Source organism: Myiozetetes cayanensis, unplaced genomic scaffold (assembly GCF_022539395.1).
Source record: "Myiozetetes cayanensis isolate MyiCay16 unplaced genomic scaffold, myiCay2020 scf9, whole genome shotgun sequence".
In the NCBI taxonomy this organism is placed as follows: domain Eukaryota; kingdom Metazoa; phylum Chordata; class Aves; order Passeriformes; family Tyrannidae; genus Myiozetetes; species Myiozetetes cayanensis.
This window is the reverse complement of record NW_026088185.1, coordinates 22,906,719-22,929,045: the sequence shown is the minus strand read 5'-3', so window position 1 is coordinate 22,929,045 and position 22,327 is coordinate 22,906,719. Positions and strand designations below refer to the sequence as shown.

Below are 22,327 nucleotides of genomic sequence, written 5' to 3'. Positions count from 1 at the left end.
AAGAACAAAAATTGCACCCTGCAATGGCATAGAAAACAATAGCAAGCACAGTTGTCTAACCTCCCCTCCTTGTGACTTTGGGCTGTGTGAGGCTGACAGCATGTTATCAGGTCAGCTAGCAGTGCATACATTTGCAAGCTCTTGTTATTTTAAGCATGTCACCAAGCTGCGTTTAAAATAACCTCCCCAGCCAAACTCCTGTGACACACAGGCTCTTATGATCTTGTCCTTTCCTGTTAGCAATGGGACTGCAGAGAGCTGCCACACTGCCATTAAGGAAGACACATTAATGCCACAGTGGGGCTCATGCTAGAAGAAATGATTTTCACTGACATACACTCGGGTACACAGAGGCCGTGGCGTGTGGTGGCCTCGTGTGCCTGTGATGTGACATTCGAACAGGCTGTGGCAGTGCTCCAGCTGACGCCCTGAAGCCTCTGAGCAGGCTGTGCAGCAATAAAAGGTGCTAGCAAAATAGTTGTAAGCAAGTGCAGCTGTATGGTCACTCCAACAGTGACAACTTTGGCCTCTGTATTGTGGGTCAGTAAGTCCAAGCCAAAATCCATTAATTACTTGGTTGGGTTTGAATTCCAGCCTGGCTAGTTCATCCTGGGCTTTTCCCAGCTCATGTTTCTACAATAAAATTCCAAAGTGTAGTTCTACTGCTGTTGTGAGCTGCAGAATGGACTCCAGCTCCTTTGCCATAGGATTGGGTTGGCAAAACTAGAGATTGCATCAAACTGTGACCTTCTTCCACTCCAAAACTCTGACTTGAGTTAAATGTAAAAGGGAAACTTCCCTGACTGGTAGCCAGCAGGGATTTACCCTCAGGCAGATGACATTTTTCCTGCCCAGAGCCACAGAGACATGGCAGCTGCTGCCCTGTTGTGGCCATAGCCTGGCATGTGAAGGTGCCTCCATCTCCACCTGTTCTCCTGGATGCTCAGCAGCTGCTTCGTCGAGCTGTTCTTGCAGTGAGCATGGGAGATGGTTTGCAGGGGGACATCAGGGGTGGCTGTGCTGGCATGCAGGTGGGACAGAAGGGTGGATGTGGGGAAGGACATGGGGTGGAGGAGGAAGGAGCATGGGCTGGTTCTGCCAGTCTGGATGCATCCTGACCTGCTCCATGTGGGTGCATCTTCATTCCATCCTTCCTGCCCCTCTCTCAGAGCTCCTGTGTCTCCATGGAGAAATGGTGGTTACTGGCTGTTGGCTGGCACTATCCTCAACTGGAAGCTTTACTTAAAGGCCCTGCTGCTTCCCTTCCTTATGCAGCCACAGCTTCTAGCACACTCCTGCCCTGTGTTGACCTACCAACTCCATGGCAAAACTGCCCCATAGAGAGACAATTTCAGCATGTTCTCCCTGTGCTGCTGAGAGGCTTGGCTCCAGGCAGTGGCAGCTGAGGCCATGCCATGACCACATTTCCACCCCGGCAGCTGCAGCTGACAGCAGTACTCTAGTGTCTGTGCTGGTCACATCTGTGCCACTGTTGGCACTTACTCCAGATCGGGGTCACACAGGGTTTCTGGCATTTTCACACCTATGTGTAAGCTGGCCGTAAGATTCACATCCCTTTTTACAGCTTCATTAGCCCCATCACTTTTTATTTTTACAGCGGGATGATCCACTGATAGCTGTAAAGCCGGGTGGAGATGAGGCACAGATGGCTTTCACCACGGGCTGGTTTTGCAAGGTCATTCACAGCCGGGTGAGAGCACAGGTGGTGGCCAAGCTGGGAGAGCATGTTGTGATGCCACAGTGACAGTCCCCTCTAGGCAGGGACACCAGGAACACTTTCATACTCCTTGAATTTTAATTTGCTCTTCCACACCTAGTTCACTGGTGTGCTAGGGTCGATTTGTGGTTTGAGTGTGTTTCGACCTGGGTGCATCTGAGGGGGTAGCCTGTGGAAGCTGAGCTTTGCTCCCTTGGTTACTGGGGGAAACCTGAGCTGGGCAGGTGATGGCATCTGAGCCACAACTTCTTCGCTCTGTGCTAATCGCTGTGAATGTCACAACACAGCCAGGTTTGCTGCCGGGGGCAGATTGGGTAGCAGTCGAATAGTGTGGTACATCTCAGTTGTGGGATTCCCTACCCCTTGGGGCTTCAAGTCCCTCTGGGCTGCAGCTCCCATATGGATGCAGATGTCCTGTCTTCATCAGGAGTTCACAGCTTGACTGTACAAGTGCTAAGAAACAGTGCAACCTTGTGGGTATGGAGTGGTACCTTCCTTGCAGAGCTTGGCAGGGTAGCATCTCTCCTTGAGAATGTGTAGCTCCTGTGGGATCCTACAGGGTATGTTCCATCTTGTACAGCCTCTGTCTGAGATGCTGCTGACATGGTGTGTGCTGTAGACTGAGGCTGATTGACAGGCTGAGGTCTGGCAAGTGTAGGTCTGTCTGACCCAGCCCTGTGGTGGTGAGAGCTGCTATCACGGTGGTACAGAGCAACCCCAGGGTCTCCAAGCTACAATTTAACTGCTGCATCTGAGGCTTGACTTTCAGGTGAGACAGGAGTGTGTATGTGTATTGCAAGAAAACCAAGAGGATGATGGTTGATGCTCTGCTTACCTTTCTTTTTATACTTTTTTTTTTTTTTTTTTTTTTTAAACATGCAAACATGTGAGAGCTGGAAGGTGGAAGAGCCATCCAGCCTGCTTGGAAAACAAATTCCTATCACAGCTGTATCCAGGGGCCCTCCAGGCATGTGTTAAAGCAAGACAAATAACTGGCTCATGGTTTGTTTTCTCTTTCCCTTCTCCCCAGGCAAGAGGATGTTGCGGGTGTGGTGCAATAGTTCATTCTAGGAGGATTCAGGACACTTAAGTATGCAGCTCTGTAGTCTGCCAGTTGTTCCTTGCAGGAGATTTTTCTGTAGGACTGCAATGGGGAGGAACATGAGTGCACAGCACTGCCAGTCTCTGCTGGAAACCGAGGTGTTGATGTTAGAATAGCCCTGGATTTGCTCCTTGCTGCCTTCTCATCACCGAGCTCTTTAGGATGCCCTCAGACCTCACTGAGCCTTTCTCTGGTGTTACAAAGGTGAAAAATGTTCCTTTTAAAAGCAGGGCTGAGGTTCTCACCTAGCTGTGTAACCTTGGAAACTGAAGCTTTAAGGAATGGGGAGAAAAAAATAAATCAGACATTTTGGTGCTTGTGGTGGAGTTGGGAGAGCTGACAGTGGAGCACATGGTGCAGTCTGGAGACACAGACCTGTAAGAGTGGGCTCCAGCAGCTGTGTGGGTCCAAGGCAGGCTGCCTCTCCTTGCAGACTGGGCTGCTGCTCCATGGCCTTGACTGGCAGTCAGGCACCCCTGCATGTTTGCAGGGTACAAGCTTTCCTGCAGATGTCCCTCTCTACATTTTCCTTTGCATCCTCTGATTTCATGTGAGATGCCAGCTCTTCTTTGTCTTGGTCTGGGGAGACCAGCAGGTGGAGATGTGGTTTTCATCCTGCAGGAAAAGCAGCTCACCCTGCTCTCCTCATGGTGCACTGGGCTGGGTGCTGTGCCCTGACAGGGTAACAGTGCCTTTCATGCTGTTCTCTTGTTTCAGGCCAGCAAAGATGCTGCTGTAGATGATTGACTCGCTTGTGCCTCATGTGCTATGGCTCTACATGGCCACTTCAGGACCAGACCATGCTAATCTGGGCCCCAAACAGGAGAGGAGTGTTGGGCTCGAGTCAGGCACCCTTCTGGCTGGGAGACCTCAGCCGTGCTGGGCCTGGCGCTTCGCTCAGCAGCAGGCGAAACCTGCCTGGAATTTAGAGAAGAGGTATGTGAGTGCTTTCCAGGATCGAATCCTGCTGCCCTCAGGGATCCCTCTGCAGCAATCCTGCTTCTTGTGCTCGCCGTCACTATGCCACGCACAGCCCACTGAAGACAACCTCCGAAGCCCTCCTGGCACTGCCTCTGCCACGGCAAGGGCGATGTCTTCCTTGCTGATGGAACCCTGCCTGCTTCCTGTACTGGCGGAGGAGCAGTCTGGGACTGGGATCAAAGGCTCTGCCTTCGGCTCAGGTCAGCAGGCTGCCAGCTCCTATAGATCAGTGCTCAATAACAACTCCTTCCTACGGCCAAGCAGTGCTAAAGTGCCTTTTCTGCAATCACTGGAGATGAGAAAGATGGAAAAACCCCACAATTCTCTTGCTGCCTCATGGCCCCACTCTGGGGGCAATGGAGACAGCTTCTCTAGCAGCCTGATCAATGGAGCAGTGACGAACAGTGACCCTGTGTTGAAGAAAACAGTGGTTCCCTCCCTGCCCCCTGTGCCAAGGAGTGCTGTCCTCAGGAAGGACCAGTGCTCGTGGCAGGACACTCAGAAGGGAATTCACAGCTCAAAAGAGAAGGAGCCAGAGAAGAATCTCCTGAAGGCTGTGCAGCAGCTAGCCAGTCAGGCTGCCACACGCAACAGCTTTGGGTGCCAAGTCAAAAGTTCTGGCCTTACAAAGGTGGGCAGCCTCTCCAACTGGAACAGCAGGAGGAGGCAGCACGTCGGAGCGCAGCTCACCCTGAAAGAAACCATTGCTCCTCTGAACTTGGAGCTGGGGAGCCATCGCCTTAACAGTGACTCGAGCCTTAGGGGCACCAGTGGTGCCATTGCCTGCCCTAAGCGTGTCAGCGTCTGTCCCTTGGCCTCACGCGCTGGCGCTCCCGACGGCAGCTCCGACTGCCGGCTTGTGGGCACGCACAGCCCGCGCGTGGGGAATCAGGTGGTGAGAGCTGAGCCTCTGCACCTCGCTGCTGTCTCTGAAGTGACAAAACAGATGTCTACCATTCAACTGGAAAAAGAGAAGAAATGGGTCCAGGCTGTGGTCCCAGGAAAGCTTGAGTAAGTAGAGGCAGGAGGATGAGGGAGGCTGTGGTGGGCTGTGGTGGGCTGGGCTGGCCATTGTGTCTGTGTGTTTTGGGAGAGGAGGCACTGTGGGCAGTACAGGGGTGGCTATAAGGATTACCATGGACTGTGTCCCTGAGGAAAACCCAACTGTGGCATCCTGGTGTGGGGCTAGCCTTCCTGCCACCCCCTTGACACAAGCCCTTCCACCTTCTCCTTCAACCACAGCATGGAATTGCTGTATGGCATTTCTAGCTTGTTTTTCACAATCATGGGGCCCTGCCTGCAGTGGCAGGCTCTGCAAGTATGTTGAGTGAAGCCTGCTGTCAAGCCAGGCTTTCCTAGTCAGAGACATGCATTCATAAAGGAACACAGAGCTGGTGCAAGGACATGGAGCTCCTACTCTCCAGCTGGGAGAAGGTGTCCTTGTGCCTCTTGCTTTCTGGCTGCTCTGGAACATGTTTCTTCTCAGAGTGCTCTGGGGCCTTTCCATCTTGCTAGCTTGGGATGAGTGCTTGCACTGGAGAGCGCAGTGCTCTCACTGTCCTACCTACATTATCTCGTGCTGCCTCATGAGCTTCTGGGTTTTTTGGCCCCAGAAAGCATGTGCCATTCCTTCTCATGTAATGTCCTTTGTCCCAGTGCCACTGCTGAGCAGTCACTGCTGGAGCCAAGCCATCCCCAGGATGAAGCAGAGGAAGAACTTCCTGATGGCCTGGATGAGAGCTGCAGTCAGGAGGAGGAGGACAGTGAGTGCTGGTTCTGCTGGGAAGGCCTGCTCCATGCCTCAAAGTAGGGAGGGTGGGAACTGTCTGGGAGCTGGGGGTGAGCACAGCTGTCTTCTTGTCTTACATTCATGCTGTCATTTCAGGATGTGCTGAGCCCAAAAGTAATGTAGCAGCAAGGAGGGCAAGGGTTCCTGCATGGTTTCCTCTGGGGAGCAGCCTAGGGCTCATCACTCTCCTGCTGCAGAACTTACTCATCTTCTTTCTGTATAGGGCTGTCAGCTCTGCCCCTTTCCCTGCTTTTTACAACACCAATTAGTGGGCAAAACCCAGGATCCAAGGATTTGAAGCAACTGGAAGGCTTTGTCCCCTGGAGCATTTGTTTTCTCTCTTCCCTTCCTAACTCTGTGTGTGTTCACTCCTCATGGAGACAAAATTTGAATTTGTTCGTTCCTGCAGGTGACTCGGATGCTTCCTCTGTGGCTGACGTGTCATCCAGTGGTTCCATGAGTCTTGTATCCAGGTTAGTAGCTGTAAATACTGCACCGAACTTGGCATATTTATCCAGACTTGTCCATCTTTGCCCTCCCTGGTGACAGAGGAAATGTGTAGCATGTGGGATAATGGAGACAAGGTAGCAACAGACTTCCCAGCCAAAGTGAGTTTCCTTGTTGCACTGTAGGCCAGAGCTCCCTCTCTGGCTGCGGGAAGCAGCCTGCAAAGTGCTGAGTGTACATCCACTGCAGCAGAACACAGGTCTTAATTTCACTAGCACTGCCAGTTCTTGGGTTAGGTTTACTGAATTAAACTGTGCTCTTGCGGTGTCATTGCCTGGCAGATGAAGCAGAGTGGAAGTGTCCTGGGCCAGAGATTGCAAAAGCTTCTTGTGGTCTTGTGTCTTAGCATTGCATCCTAGAAACAAGTCCTGGAACCTTGGTTTTTCTTTACTTTTGGGAGTATCTTTCTCTGGGGAGGATTGCTCAGCCTGTGGTCATCTGAGCCCTGCCTCTGTGACTCCTGGCAGACCTTTGTGTGATGTTTTCTTGCCCATGCAACAACAGGACCTGATCTTGCACCACGGCTGCCTCAGGCTTTGCTGTCTGCCTGACAGCTTGCTGCTTGCTATCATGTCATCGCTAATCTGGGAGACAAGCAAGGCTCCCTGTGAGCAAATGTTGAGCCTCAGGGCGCTGCAGGGCTCTGGGTGGGCATATGTGATTGTGAAAGTCCTGCAGAGGTGATGTAAACTGGCCCAGCGGTGGCCTGGGTGGCCTCTGGGGCAGATAGAGGAAGCAGAGCTTGGACCAAATGCCTCTTGCAGCAAGGAGGGAGGTATGTTGGCCACTTCCCTGTGCAGGCTGTGTGCTGGGCTGGCCTTGAAGCCTTTGCAGCTGTCTCCTGCCTTCAGTTTGTTGTGGGCAAAACCAGTTTTGTGCCAGAGAATGTTAATTGATATAATCGCTTGCCAATTAACAAACTTTCAATTATTGATTCTGATACTGAAAAGACAAAAAAATATACATAAGGACTTAAGGAAAACAGCCCTTTTTCCCCCATCCTGGTTTACAATCCCTTTGCCACAGACTATGCTCAGTTCCCTTTAGTGAGGCAAGAGGTGGCCTGTGAGATTGTGTGGACAGTGTGTTGTGTTTCTTTTAGTTTGCTACTCTTTATTCCTTAGTGATTGCTCTAGTGTGGTTTCTTGTACTGGCTGCAGTGGCATATATTTGAATATATGTTCACTGCAAACTTTACTTTTTGCTTCATCACAACCTTAAGAGATATGTTAAAATTTCTACCCTTCCTACCCAGTGTTGGGGCTTGCTGTGGTAAGGTGTACATACAGTGGGTAAAACTCCAGCCCTCTTCCCTGCAACACACCAAAATCAAGAGGTTACAACAGCTAAATCATACGCATTACGATCTCCACCCCATGTTCCCATGAACATGGGATATAGGGTTTGTCATGTAAAAACCTTGCCCCAGCAAAACACAAACCCCACAGTGCTTACTTGGTGTGTGCATTCATTACAAACTCATCCCCTCATTGCTGCAGGCTGGGTTACTGACCTCAGTGCCCATTGCTTGTTCCACATTGCGATGATGGTGCAAATTCCTGATACCAGGATCAAGGCTCCTTCCGGCTTCCCCCTTCCTCCCCGTGATACTTTTCACCTTTAGCCAACTGCCATCTGCTTCATCTTTCCTAGGAATTGCATCAAGTGCCTGGCCCAGCCTGCTGAGGCTCAGGAAAAAGTGCTCAAACCAGCTCTTGTCTGCAGTTTATTCCCTAATGTGCCTCCAACTATCTACTTCAGTACTCGGGATGAGACAGGTGAGCCAGGGTCTGTTGCCGCGCAGAGTGAGAGTGGCCAGCCCGTTATTAGGAAGCAGATGGTGCCAGCACACAGCCGGGAGCTGGCTGGAGTGGCTGCCCTTCACCCCTCCCATGATGAGACCCAGCACTGCTCTGAGGTCCAGAGGACTGGAGTAAATTACACTGCTTCCATAGCCTGGACCATGACTTAGGCTGCCACTAAATTCCAGTGTCCTGGATTTCCCCCACCTATGGAATCTTCTACTCCATGCTGGTTCTGCAACAGGGGCTACGCACCCTTCTCTTCAGGCCTGGTACCTGTGCAGCAAATCATAAGAACCTTGCAGCTGTAGAAAATTGAACTATTGTGTTTGTTTTCCTTTGTTCCTTAACTTTTTGCCTTCCTAGTGGAAAAGCTGCCTTGGGAGCAGAGGAAGCTACTGCGATGGAAAATGTGCGGAGTGACGCCGAACATTGTGAGGCAAACTGTTTGCAGATCCCACTTCAGAGTTAGCAAAAGTAAGTTGTGGGAGTCTACACTGCGTTCTCCCTCACCTCCAGCCCGTGGGCCTGAGAAGGCACAATGGCTGGGAGAAGTAGAGCAGAAGCTATACAAGCTGGGCACTGCAAGATGCTGGGTTCCCATTTCTGCCTGTCTGGCCTGCAGTACCCAAGCTCTGTAGGTCCTGGTAGGGCCTGATCTCCCTCTTGGCTTGTCCCTGGCATGGACCAGAAAGACTTACTCCTGAGCTGTCAGAAGCTGCCATGTGGGGCAACTTTGCTCTGGCTTGCCACTCTAGGGAGGCTGGCCCTCATCTGGTGCCAGCCCCAGCACTGCTGCACCTTGTCCCTGTGTACTGAAGAAGAAACCATCCTCTCTGAATATAGCCACAGTTCTCAGGGTTGGGAATCTTGCAGTAGCCTGTACGACTGCCCTGTGCTGTAGCTGTGCAGCATCCCTGGCACGCTTCTGCCCGCCCCAAGAGATGGGGTGCTGCTGGGTTGAGAGGGTGTTGGTGGCAGCATACTTTGTCACGGACTTTTCTGTTTTTCCTACAGAAAGCAACGACTGGCTGGGTTGCTGGGGCCACCACATGAAATCTCCCAGCTTCAGAGCCATCAGGGAGCACCAAAAGGTAGGGGATGTTTTGGGCTGACCTCCTTCACATGCATGAAGAGTGTGTTGGAAACAATTTGGGTGCCCCTCTCCTCAGAGCCAGGTTTTTGCTGTGCAGGCTGTCCCTACAGTGTCCGTTCCAGAACTGGGAGAGGAGCCCAAGAGGCGGGCACAGCTTGGTGAGCTTCTCTGCTGTGGCTCTTGCACAGACTGAGGCTGTAGCCAAATTCAGTTGTTGCTGCTTAAAGGAGTCCTTCTGGCAGAACTGAGGGGTAGGGGCAGTTCCCTTCCCACCAGTGCAGTAGAGGGGATGTACCTAATTCAGACCACAAAACAGTCAGGTGTGGCTCATGTCTTGGGGAGCCTGTGAGGTACCAAAGGTTTGGTATCTATCACAAGTACATGTTTGCTCTGGAGAGCTGTGATGATCCAAACCATGTGGTTTGTCCCTGCAAAGCTTCAGGTGGAATCACTTTGGGTGCAATTCTGGGAGGGAAACAAAGAGTGTTACCCTGCACTGGATTCAGAAAGGACATATGCTATGGCCAGGGAGTAAGAAGGGGTGGGCAAGGATTTGGGGAAGCAGGGAGATGTCATAACATCTGGCTTCCTTTCCAGCTAAACCACTTCCCCGGCTCATTTCAAATTGGGAGAAAGGACCGTCTGTGGCGCAACCTGTTGAAGATGCAGGCTCGCTGTGGGAAAAAGGAGTTTAACTTCTTCCCTCAGTCCTTCATCCTGCCACAGGACATCAAATTACTCAAGAAAGCATGGGAGGAAGGAGCTAGCCGACAGAAATGGATTGTGAAACCAGTGAGTGTAAAGCAGAGCTCAACCTTTCATCCCATTGTAGCTGCAGTGAGAAGATCTGATCCCTTATTGTTTGTGTTTTGCAGCCAGCATCAGCAAGAGGCATTGGTATCCAGGTCATCCACAAATGGAGCCAGCTCCCCAAAAGGAGGCCACTGTTAGTACAGAGGTGAGTGAAGGAAAAAACAGGGTTGACACACAGCCTGGGACCTTGTACTCTGGCCAGTTCTGGGCTGATGCCACTGTGTGGCAGAGCAGAAGCATCTGATTTTTTCTCTGGAGACTGCCTTAGTGTCCTGCTGCTGGAAGTCTGACTCTGTCAGCTGCAGCTATCAGAGTGCTGCTGTCCCTGCGTAGATATTTCATGTTTCGGATACAAACTGGCTTCATGAGCTTTCTGGAGCTTCTATCTGGCAGGTGAACAGCTTTGACTCTGCTGTGATCTGCCTCCCACTACTTTCTACTCTGTGGTTTGGTGTGTTTGGAGACAAACTTAATCCAGTTCTCACAAGCACAGTGAGAAGAGAAGTCCCAGGGAAGAGGTGGCAGTTGTCAAAGATTTGTTCTTATCCCAGTTAGAATGGTTCAGTAAGAACCTCAGTACATATAGATGTTGGTAAAAGGATTTTCTTGAATTAACAGAGTTGTCAATCTCCTTCTTGTTCTGCAGAAAAATGGAATATCTCGTCTTGGTTTGATGCTGCTTTCTGGGAAGATTCTTGAGGGCAGAAAACTGTTCAGTGTTTGGCAGACAGGGAACTGCTGTGTTTGCTTGTTTTTTCTCCCTGTCCACTTCCCATGCAAAGTGATAAACTTTCCTATGAGAGATCGTGAACTTCTGGGATGAATAGTCAAATGATTTGGATTAAAATATCCAACTGTTTCTGCTCACTGTACCAAACCATCTGTGGTGTACTGCATGTCTTAGATGTTCCTGAATACTGTGATCAGTCTTGTGGGTGTGGAAAAACTACTGTGCTTTAGCGCTGGGAAAAATCTTTTCAAAATGGAACTGAGCAGAAGGGAACATGGCTCCTGTGCTGTAGGAACTCCCCATGCATGGGAGAGCTGCTCTTTCTCTCATTTTGACCGTGATGTGATTAACTTGGAAATGCTGTGCCAAAGGGCTTCTACACTGATAACTTGTTTCACCAAGCCCTCTGAGTTGGGGGTTAGTGATGTTCCTGCACATGAAAATCATAACTTACTTGTCTCTGCAGGTATCTGCACAAACCCTACCTCATTGGCGGGAAGAAGTTTGATCTGAGGATCTACGTTTATGTCACTTGCTACGATCCTCTCAGGGTCTACCTGTTCAAGGATGGATTGGTTCGCTTTGCCAGCTGCAAGTAGGTTGTGCAGGAGAGTGGTGCTGGTGCTGCCTCGGTGCCAAGGCATGTGTGGCTGTGGTACCTGCCTCGACTGGGGCAGGAGAGAGTCATCCCCTAGATAGTGATGCTCAAAGCTATATCTTGCTTACTTAAGAAGCAGAGTGGAAACGCACGGGGTCACTGCAGGTGTTAAAAAGGGAATGTGAGAGAGTGCTGCCTACATCCACATTTCCCAATGCGAGATCAGCTCAGTGTAAAGCAGTTCTTGAAACATGCTGTCTGTGCTTCATTCTACATAAAAACTGGCACACCAGAAACTGAGTTTTTTCCAGTTTTCATCATATTGCCTCAAGCTACTGCAGTTCCAGCAGTGCTTCTGCTCAGCGATGCTCTGGCCTTTTTTTAAGGACATGCTGTGAGGGTGGGATTACATTCCACTGCCTGTGCTGTGTCATGTTTTGTTCATGAGCTCTGGGCCTGTGGGGTCAGAGAGCTCCAGGCAGCAGGGCTGGTGGATGGCTGAGAGTGGTCTGAGATGGACCAGGTGGCAACCAGTTCAATCTCAGACTGCTTGTGCTCCTATTGCCTCTTCCAGGTACTCCTCCTCAATGGAGAGCCTCAGCAACAAGTTTGTGCACTTAACCAACTACAGTGTGAACAAGAAGAACACGGAGTATAAGTCCAACTCGGATGAGACTGCTTGCCAGGGACACAAATGGTGGGTGTTACTTTTAGGGCACAAGGCAACTCTTTATATTTCCCGTTAAGTCAGACTTTTTTCAGTATTCCTACCCAACACTTGAACTTGCTTTCTGTATCATCTGCTCCCGCTGGGGAAAATGAAAGAGCAAAATGATTTTAGCATGAGTTAGTTAGATTCAATGGAATCTGAATGGTCTCCCTTATCCTCTACTGCTTGGGCTGTGGTTGCTGTTCTTCCTGCCTGTGTCTGTACCGTTCCCTGCTTTCAATGCTGAAGTCATCTGTGTTCATTCATTCCTTTGTCCTAATGTGGGGGCGATGGGATGTGGTTAAAGCAGAATCTGATTGGTTTTGCTGTTAAAAATTGAATGAGTAATTGTGATGCTTAAATTGGCTAGATGGAAACTTCTGCCCATCTCTCTCTTGACTTCCCTGTGGAGCCAGAGAAAGGGACAGCCCTGGTGCAGAATGTTAATTTATGTGCTGCTCGGTGTGAATAGGAACAGTGGTGTAATTTCTAGGCCTTTGGGAGGAGGACTGCAGTCTTGCAGGAGTTCCCATTCCCTGCTGTCCCATGGGTGAATGGGTGCAAGCCCCGGGCACTTGTCTCTAATTCCATGGTGGTGTTTGAACCCTTTTAAAAATAGTGCAGGGTAGAGTTCTCAATTCGCAGCCCGGGCAGGGCTACTGCACTTTAAAGGGAGTTGCAGAAGGTGATTTGCTCTGGTCACATTGCTTTCTCAGATCTGGACCTGCTGCGCAGTGGTCTGTTTCTCCACTGGGACTTTTAACGGGGTTTGCTGCCTCCCAGCAGTTTCAATCTCATGGGAGTGGGATTGTGTGGGTTTGCTGTACTGCCATGCAAGTCAAAGCTGGCTCATCTCATGTTAAAGAGGAGTGTGGCTGTAATCCACTCCATCTTGTATGCAGGAAGCGTGACCTTTGGATTCCTGGCCATTAGCCACATGGTCTCACTTGAGAAATATCTGAGCATCCTTGGCTCACTGTCAGGGTAGCTTGCAGCACTCAATGTGGTGTGGGAAACTCCTATAAAAGCAGAGGTGCTCCCCCATACCATCTTGTTCCCCACATTTTTCAAAAATTCTTCTCCCCCCGAAGCCTCTGTGAAATGGCTTTAGCTAAAACATTTTCGGGATCTTGCTGGATTCCTGCTGAGCTGCTTTGCAGTGCTGCGGGGGAAGGCCTGCAGAAAGGGGAGGTTTGCTGAGGACATGGAAGGGGGGGAAGAGAAGATTTGGGCCTGACTTACCTTGCTCATGTGCTAATTTGGGACTGTGCTGGGACAAATTCATGTTCCTAGTAGCTTGGGCCTACAAGACCAGGGGCCAGGCTGGGGAGGGCAGCAGCTGAGAGCTGGAGGATGGCTGTGCCAGGGAGTAGTGTTGTCAGAGCTTTCTCTCCCAGCAGCAAGGGGCTACAGAGCTACCTCCTTTGTTTTCTCTCTCCCAGGGCACTCAAAGCTCTCTGGAATTACCTGACCCAGAAGGGAGTGAATAGTGAGGCCATCTGGGAGAAGATTAAGGACATCGTTATCAAAACCATCATTGCGTGAGTCCTGGCACCCCTTGCTCTGTGCCTGGCTGTGTGGTGCACCCTGACCCCTCTGGCTCTCCAGTCCCCTCTCAGCCTGGTCTTTTACTCTTAATTGAAATGGTATGACCACTGTTGGCTTCAGTATTTCTCTCTGGATTCTTCCTCTCATCCTGTTACTTATGCTCATGCTGCACTGGGTAAATACACCTTAAATTTCCTGGACCTGCCTGCAGGCCAGGAGAGTGCAGTATGCCTGGCGCTGCCCAGCTTGCTACCCACTCCCCTGCTTTGCCAGGGAGCCTGAACAAGAAAGGTCCCTGGTGCAGGATGAATCTTGTGTTCAACAGTCCATGCTGCCTGACAGAGTAGGGATGCTCAGGATGCAGTGCTGGATCCGTACGCAGTGCAGCAGTAGCAGCTCACAGGCCTGTGCCAGTCTCTCACCTACCTGATTCTGCAGCATGTGGCTTCATTATGCTTCCAGAACCGTCAGCATGTGCTGTGAACAGCCAGAGCTCTGCTGTCTGACTGTTGGAAACAAGCATTTTTTCCTTGGCTTGCAGATCTGAGCCCTACGTGAACAGCCTTGTGAAGATGTACGTGCGCCGGCCGTATTGTTGCCATGAGCTGTTTGGGTTTGATATCATGCTGGATGAAAACCTCAAGCCCTGGATTTTAGAGGTCAATATTTCCCCAAGGTAAAGCAGATTCTGAGCTGCAACAGAGTGAATAATGGCCTTCCCTTTAACACAAAATGAGTTTGGCTTGTGATGTCCCCTGTATCCTGTGCTAAAAGACTGTGGGCTCTGAAGCCTCCCTCTCCAGATTGCCAAAATGAAGGTTCTCCCTGTCTGGAAAAGCAACATCCATCTGCAGCTCAGAAAGCTTTGTTGGGCATGCTCCAACTAGAAACAGGGAAGAATACGTTAAAAAAGGAAGACCAAGGAGGGATGTGTCATGTGCAGAACAGATGATAGCAGAGATTTCTTCTCTGCGTGGGCAAAAGTGATGAGCAGTTCTACTGCCTCGTGCACCATTTCTTCCTTGCTGACAGCACCCAGCCAGGCAGTGTCAGCTGTGCACACGGGGCTGGGAACTGCAGTATTACTGAGCATGGCCTTTCCTGCCCACAAGAGTGGGTGGGCATGAACTGGATACAGAGCCCTGGTCCTGCACAGGACTCTGGGGATGGATTTGCTTATTTCCAGCAAATTTGGGAAGAGATGGAAAAATGAACCATTTCTGATGGGGAACTCCCCTTTCAAAGAGCTGTTGTCAGGATTTTTCTCTCAGTGTCTCGTGGCTGGCTGTGATGAGGCAAGGGACAGGCTGGTGTTTGTATTCTGGTTGGTAATAACCCAGGGATTGATCTCAGAGCTGTGGGGCTCAGCACCTCCATTCTATCACTCAAACTGCTGTTATGCTTTGTCTCTGCAGCCTCCACTCCAACTCACCTCTGGATGTGAGCATCAAGGGCCAGATGATTCGGGATGTTCTCAACCTTGCCGGCTTTGTTCTGCCCAGCATGGACAGCGTGGCCTCAAGGCCAGAGACAAGAAGTAGCCCTACCTGCAGGTCAGCCCCCTTCTCTGTCAGAGAGGCAGACTTTTTCTTAAGGGATTTTATCTGGGAGGCTACTTAGAGCCCAGCAAATGCTGGGCTGTTGAGAGCCTATGCTTGCTGGTCCTTCAGATATGGGTCCAAGAACTTGCATCATTGCCTGGGTATCTGGTTTCTGTGATCTCTTCAAGGCAGAAGGATTTATGCCCTCTCTGCAGGTCCATAGTTGGAAGTGAGGCCAATGTAATTTGTGCTTGCTCTGCAGTTAGTCAAGCTCTCTCATCTTTCCCCCTACCAGAACTAATATGGTGCTGAGCCTCACAGCCTCTCAGTTTGCTTGAAACCTTCCTCTCCAGATTGCAGGAATGAAAGTCCCCCATGTCTGCAAAAGCAGCATTCATCTGCAGCTTAGAAAGCTTTGCTGGGGATGCTCGTTGGCTCTGTTGGGGCTAGATCCACTTACCCTCTGACTTACCAGAACTGATGTGCCACTGCTTTGAGCAAGAGGAGCACCTCTTATTTTACAAGGGCTAGATTGATTAGTTCCTTAGGCAGGACTGCTGCTGTCAGAGGCTGCAGACCTGTGGATAGGGATGTGCACAGTCTTAACCTTGCAGCTAACATGACTGATTCTTGCATAAGGTTAATTCCTGGGCATGTGTCCATTCAGGCCCCTGTTCCTCATCACAGCTAGGGCTTATCCTGGTTTCAAACCCAATGGCTGGGAGGAAACTGGTCTGTTCCTGCAGCAGAGCGGCTGCTGACCATATGTCACTGAAGGAGCAGCTTGCTGGGATGAGCACCAGCATGCAGTGATGTGTGGGCATGCCAAAAGATGGGGCTCTTGCCCTCTCTGTGCCCTGTTCCTTCAGTGAAGGGGGAAGCAGGAGCATGGACCTGTTCCAGACAGGGAGCTCTCGCCAGCTCATCTGCGGTGCTTTGATCACACACTGCTTTGTGGCTTCCGATGGAGGTGCTGAAGGGCAGGTGTCCTCGGAGGGACCTGCAGGGGATTAAGCGGATCCTTAACATGGTTCAGATGATGCATTACCAGAGTTCTTGCATTCAGGGACAAGCTTGTTTAATAGTATCTCCTGCTCTGGGAAGGATATGAAAGGTCTTTTTTCATATGGGGCTAATTCCAGTAGATCTGTATGTTCCCTGAGCACCATGCAACACAACCTCAAAGCTCTGTTCCCCCTGTTTGAACCTACACACAGCTAATTACTTTTGCAGCAGCAGAACAAAAAAAGCTGTGTTGATAGCTCGGTTGAAAGATTTTCAAGAAGTATCTCCCAGACTCTGGCATCCCTGAGTGGTTTAGTTGGTGCTTAGAATACTTTAGATGGTTGCTGGTCAGGTAGTACAAAAGGCCAGGATTTCCCATGGCATGTGGAGCTGGAGCTGGATTCAAGTTTTGAGAGTTCTTGGATGTCAGAGGAAGTTTTTGACCTAGGAGTCCTCTTCTTCCCTGTACAGTACCAGTACTGAGTACTCGTACCCTCATCCCTGTGGTTGCAGCTAGGAAGCTGTTTTCCAAGTGGAATGTAAACATGAGATCCCTCCAGACTTCATGTGCTGTGAATCATGTCACAGTGTGTCTTTGACCCTCTTGCATCCTGTGTGAGTGTGAAGTGATGTTTCACCTTTTGTATGAAGGAACACTGAAATGCCTTAGCAAGGAGCTGGCAGAGTCCTCCCAGTTTCCCTGCCCACAGCCTTCCTGTGGTGATGCACAAGGCTGTGGGTGCGTCACTGGTCTTGGAACTAGTGAAATCCTCGAAGAAAGTGTTTTCTCTCCTCCATGGCATCTTTCTGAGAGTGTCACTGCTCTCTCAGAAATTGCTGGGAGCAGATCTGCCATAGGAGGGCTTTGTCTTGTTTGCTTAAATGCTTTACTACCTCTCTTGTGTCCTCAGTATGGACAGTGCTTTGAAGGAGAAGCCCAAACCAGTATCTGAGCATTTCAGAGCAGAGAAGATGAAGCAGGCTTATTACTTGATGCAGAAGATACCTGACCAGGTATGAAACAATCTCCTTTGGTAGTTGCACCATCCTCCCAAGCCCCTGTCCCCACCAATCACACAGGGCTATCCCTGGTCCCTCTTCATATTGTGTCCCTCTCTGAGGTCAGCCAAGTGATGGGGCACACTTGGGCTCCAGTGGGTTACAAGATCACTGATCAGAAATAAATTGGGTTTACTTAAGCCAAGGTCTCACTGACTCATCTTTACATAAAAATAAGTGTGTGCTGAGAGGCACGTTGCCCACCAGTCCCCAAAACAGAGCCTGAGCACTGCCTATTCCTCCTTATGTCTCTGTGCAGCTCTTATAGCCTTTGCCTGCTGACCCCATGCAGCTTAGCAGGGCTGCTGGCCTTGTGTGCCTCCTGGCAGTGTGTGGGAGAGAGATTGGGCTGCAGAAATGGGGATCTCTTCAATTCTGTGCTGTGTTGATGTTATCACTGAGCCTAGAGTCCTTCAGTTTTCTTGTGGCCTGTGTCCCAAAGACCTCAGACACATGGAGACCTCTGGTTGAGACAGGCTTCTCCTTGACCCTGGCTTGCTCTTGTCTGCAGGATTTTTATTCTTCTGTCTTGGACATCCTGACCCCAGATGATGTTCGCATCCTGGTGGAGACAGAGGATGAGTATTCCCGGCGTGGGCAGTTCGAGAGGGTGTTCCCCAGCCACATCTCTATGCGGTACCTGCGCTTCTTCGAGCAGCCTCGTTACTTCAACATCCTGGTGACACAGTGGGAGCTCAAATACTACTTGAATAGACAGAAAGGTAACTGCCCTCCTAAAGCCTGGCACAGCCACCTGAGTCAGGCATGCTGCCTGCCGGCAGTCGTGGGAGGCTTCTGAGCTACGCATGTTCAGAGGGAGCTGCCTGCCTGCACACTAACCCATAGGAAATGTGTTACCCTCCCAGACTGCTTCAAATATCACAAAAAGCTTATTCTGAGTTGAAAAGAGGTGATGACTGTTCTGGTAAATGCAGCAATAGCGTTTCTAGGTGCCTTGGGGATGAAGAGGCTGGGATTAGCTACAGCAGCCTGTGGCTCTGGCATCTTTTGAGGGAGAAACAACTGGAGTTCCCAGCTTTGCTCCTTACAGGTGATCTGGGAAGTGAAGGAAGAATTTGACCTGTTCCCTGGTCTCCTGCAGCTTTCTGATTGATGAAGAATTGTCAGCATGCAGACAGAAAATCTTCCTAAGCACTAGAAATCTAGCTAACATTTCCACCTTTCCAGGACACAGTTCTGTATTTTACTAAGAAACATCCTTTAATGAGGTTGGGCTGGACTAATTACTTCTCACCCAGGGCTCTCTCTGTCAGGGTAACAGTAGAGGCTATTTGGGAGAGAGAATCAGTGAGGTCTAGCATGAAGGGTTAGAGGACAAAAAGAAAGAGACTGTGGCTCAAGGCTCTCCATTGAACATCTGATGTAGTTGGATAGGCTTCTGCAGGAGCTGGCCCTCCACTGTGGGAGCTGTAAATGTGCTCCCAGCCTGGCTGTCATGCAAAGAAAAAAGAAAAATGCTTTTGTCCCTTTTCACTGGTGTTAAAGCAAATATCAAAAGGGTCAGTAACAGTCTTTCACAGGGAGATGGAAACCTCATAGCTCTCTCCAGCTGCGCTGTCAGCATGTGTCATCCTTTGCCTCGCTAATACCTTTGCTGGATGCTCTCCCGTCAGCTGGAAGAAAGATTCTGTCATCGTTCTCACTGAAGTGCTGCCCTGAACTTTGCCGCTTAGGCCAGGTCCTGGTTCAGTGCTCCAGCTTCCCCAAAGCAGCGCAGTGAGCGGATTTACTCTACCCACTCATTGCTGTTCACCTCTGAGCAGAACCCAACTTCCCCTCTCCCCTTCCTGTTCCCCTGTATTCCATGCAGCCTTCCTCTCACCCTAGCCAGCAAGGTGCAAAGCCTGGGCTGGTGCACAGACCCAGGAGAGGGTATTCAAGCTGTCCCACTCCCCTCAGCCCCAACATGTGGGGTTTTTGGGGTTTTTTTTACAAGATTCTGGGGCTTGCTGAAAGGTCACTGAGGAGCAGGGTTTGGACAGCAAGGATTTCTCCTATAGCCAGGACTGGTATCATATAGCAAACCACAGTAATCCCAGCTGGACAGCATCAAGTTCCTAGCCATTGCTCTGCTGGTTCTTAAATCTCAAGGCACTTCAGCTTTTGCTGTGACCCTAAGGCTCTTAAAAAAGAAAACAGAATGAGAGCAGTCCTGGATTTCTCAATGTTTTGGGGTTATTTCTGGTCAGTGCAATCAAACACATGGCTCTGTTTCAAGATGACCTCACTGTGCTCTGGAGCACCGTGTCTTGTGTGCGGTGAGAGGAGTGGTCCCTTCCAGTCACACTAGTGACGAGCTTGGTCCCACTGTCAGGGATGGAGACCAGGTCTCATCTCATGTTGAGCTCTTACAGATCCCTGCAGGGAGGAGATGATACACTGGGATACTGCAGCTGATCAGTGCTGTGTGAGGAGGAGGTTGCCTGAGCTGCCCTCCTCTGGGAAAGAGGCCGATGACAGCAAAGCTGCTCTACATTTGCATTGTAGGAACTTTCACCGGTGCAGCCCCAATCAGGTGCTGCCATTGGTAGGCACTGGGCTCAGGGGGACAACCAGTGTGGTCTAATTCAGCAAATCCTGTGTTGTCCCAGTTTCCCTGTTTCACTGAGCCTGCTGCACGGAGTGTCTTGGCTCCCTGGGAGGAAGGCAGGCACTGCAGCAGCCCATGCGTTGGTGTTTGCTCATACAAAGGGTGAACGCCCTTGATTTACCCCGTGTTTGCTGGCAGTCAGGCACGTGTTCAAGTAGTTATTGCACAGCATGTTCTGCGTGGTCAGTGCAGCATATTTACATGCCCCAAGCTGGGAAGGCTTAACTCTTTGCAAACCTGGCTGTTCATTCTTACTTCATGTCTTCTGTCACTTCCCAGGTCTGGAGCTACTGAAGAATTGGTGTGTCAAAGGGTACCACACTGGGGCAGGGACAGATTTGGCCCAGATGGTACGTATGACTGTGGGTAAGGTAGTCAGAGAGGTTTATTTGCCTGCCAGAGTTGGGTAGAGGTCCTGCTTGTTCTGCTTCCTCTGGTTCCTGCCTTACCTGTTTACCTTCTTCTTCCCTCTTTGCCAAGGCCTCCAGGAGTCTGGAAAAACCCATGCTGCCCTATTTCCCACTAACATGAAGTCATGAATGGTATATCAGATCTCCCAAGTATTTTGCATCTGGATATCCTTGGGTGTGCTGGGTGCAGCCCTACATATTTGGCACGTGGCCTGCCCTTTAGTCCCCTTTGCGAGGGAGTCATCTCTGTCTGTCACTCCTGTGCCTTACAGCAGACTGATACACTGAAAGAAACCCACTCTTGACCTCGAGATGCTCTACTCCCACTTTCAGCAGAGGGATTCATTAGTCAGAGAGTAAAGACTGCTCTGTTTGCTATTCTTGGAACAGTCTGGTGGCAGTGACGATGTGCGGCAATGAGGCAGCTCTAGCTGAAGCTCTCTAGGGCAGCCTATGGCAGAGCACAGCAGGCTTGAGGGATTTTTACCATGACTTAAATAGCCATTCTGTTGTCTTTCTCTCCTCCTGTAGTGGTCATTGCCAAAGTCTTTCTTCCTCCAGAAGAGTAGCATTCAATCAAATGGCTTCAGCAAACTGGAACTGGGCAGACTGGGGTGAGTTTGCACTGGCCATGACATGCGTGGTGCTCACAGTGTGGCTTTAGGACTAGTGTCCTGGGAGAGAAGTGGCAGCAGGGAAAGCAGCTTTGTTTAAGGGAGAGGAGCAGGTTGGTTTTCAGGCTCTGAAGCCAGCCTCAGCTATCTGGAGAGCAAGCTGGTGGGTCTGGCATGATGTCTGCATAACTGGGCATGTCTCCTTGGCACTGTGCGCCCAGCTCAGATGGGAGTGAAGCCCAGAACAGCCAGATTGAGTAACATTCAGGGCTGTCATGGTCAGGACACGCTGACAAGATATTTCCCTGATAGGGAACTGTGCCACTTCTGTGGGTACTGATGTGGTTAGCAGTGAGCAGAGGCTCAGCTGCAGCATGGGTGGAAGAGCAGTGACGCTCCCAGGCCTGCCACAGTCTACCAGCTTCCCTGAGCAAAGCTGGGCTACTGGCCCTGAGAGCTTCCTGCAGAGAGGTGAAGGACAGGGTCTGGGTGAGCCAAAGTGGAGGGGAGGCACACCCCTCGTCTCTGGTGCTACAGGGAAGTTCATCCATGTTCCTGTGCCCAGGCCAGGATGGACTTGGGTTTACATTTAAACAGGGAGATCAAGCTATGGTCCTGAAGCCCCATCAATGTCTTGGATATCTGTTGGGGTGAGTGGTGCTGCCTGGGATGGGAGATGGAGTAGGTGAGCCTGGCAGCCCTGTCTCTGAGTTTTGTGTGTCATGATACTGCAGATGAATGTTGCACCATGGCCCTTTTGGTCCTTTCTCACTGTCCCTAAGCAGCACAGGGTCTCCTTTCTCCTGCAGCACACATTTCCCTTCAGCTGGTGAGGACCTCACAAGATGCCTGGAGCCCAGCCCTACTCAGAGCTTACCTCTCAACAAGTGCACTGGTGGAGCCAACCAGAGACCTTCTGGCTGCCTCTCGGACACCACCCTGGTGATGTGACCAGACAGCCACTGGGGACACATCAACCTACCTCAAAGGAAGAGACGGGAGCTGGCTCTGTAGAGCAAGGACTGTGGGAGCCCCTTGCACTGCACACTTGCTTGTGGGGCTGTTTTTAGAGAGGGATGTTTTACTGGGCAAAGAGGAGAGCTGTGTGACTTCAGTTTTCAAAACAAATGGCAAAGCCTGAGGAAGTGGGGTTTGTCAGGCCTTTGTCCTAGGCTGCTTTTAAATCCTGATGTGGTGGTTTATCTGCTGCATGGGAGTCGGCTGAGCCTGCCCTTTTTGTCCCCAACCAGCATAGGCTGAGCCCTTGGTTGCCTGTGTCTCTGTGTCCTGAGCTGCTGGCAGCCAAGTGTGCTCCTGCCCTGCTGCAGCCTGGGTCCTGGAGAAAAGTCCCCAATCGGTACCCCACTCCTCTGGAAGGAGCAGGGCTTGGGATCTTTTCTGAATGCCGGTGCCAACATCCTGCCCTCCCCCAGCATCGGACCCTGGGGGATACCTCAGGCTTGCACATTGCTGCTCAAGAGACACCATGAGTAGCAGCTTGGCTGCAGTTTGTTGTGGGGACAGTAGGGCTGCTGGGGATGGAACAGCTGAGCTCATCGGCTCTCTGGTGTGCCCTGCAGCATACGTGCGTGGACTGCAGGCTGATGCTCTTCTGGGCTCTGCTCTCTATTTTCCATTTGTTTCTCAAGGATTTTTATTAAAGTTTAACGCTCA

The 22,327-nt window shown here is 50.7% G+C and overlaps 1 protein-coding gene across 2 annotated transcripts in view; it reads left to right on the top strand.

Moving 5' to 3' along the window:
• The window catches only part of TTLL4 (tubulin tyrosine ligase like 4), a 25,845-nt gene extending 3,518 nt beyond the window's left edge, over window positions 1-22,327 (top strand). The window contains exons 1-19 of one of the 2 annotated variants that reach the window (XM_050339604.1): window positions 23-3,044; window positions 3,558-4,832; window positions 5,478-5,584; window positions 6,020-6,083; window positions 7,771-7,895; window positions 8,286-8,396; window positions 8,937-9,013; window positions 9,613-9,807; window positions 9,891-9,973; window positions 11,025-11,153; window positions 11,731-11,853; window positions 13,308-13,406; window positions 13,955-14,089; window positions 14,829-14,966; window positions 16,871-16,973; window positions 17,530-17,740; window positions 19,909-19,979; window positions 20,571-20,653; window positions 21,463-22,327. In XM_050339604.1, coding sequence (XP_050195561.1) covers window positions 3,580-4,832; window positions 5,478-5,584; window positions 6,020-6,083; window positions 7,771-7,895; window positions 8,286-8,396; window positions 8,937-9,013; window positions 9,613-9,807; window positions 9,891-9,973; window positions 11,025-11,153; window positions 11,731-11,853; window positions 13,308-13,406; window positions 13,955-14,089; window positions 14,829-14,966; window positions 16,871-16,973; window positions 17,530-17,740; window positions 19,909-19,979; window positions 20,571-20,653; window positions 21,463-21,604 — 3,249 coding nt within the window. In that variant the 5' untranslated portion in view covers window positions 23-3,044; window positions 3,558-3,579 and the 3' untranslated portion in view covers window positions 21,605-22,327. Of the gene's footprint in view, window positions 1-22; window positions 3,045-3,557; window positions 4,833-5,477; window positions 5,585-6,019; window positions 6,084-7,770; window positions 7,896-8,285; window positions 8,397-8,936; window positions 9,014-9,612; window positions 9,808-9,890; window positions 9,974-11,024; window positions 11,154-11,730; window positions 11,854-13,307; window positions 13,407-13,954; window positions 14,090-14,828; window positions 14,967-16,870; window positions 16,974-17,529; window positions 17,741-19,908; window positions 19,980-20,570; window positions 20,654-21,462 lie in introns of those variants that run through there. The other variant, XM_050339605.1, reaches the window with a different exon arrangement.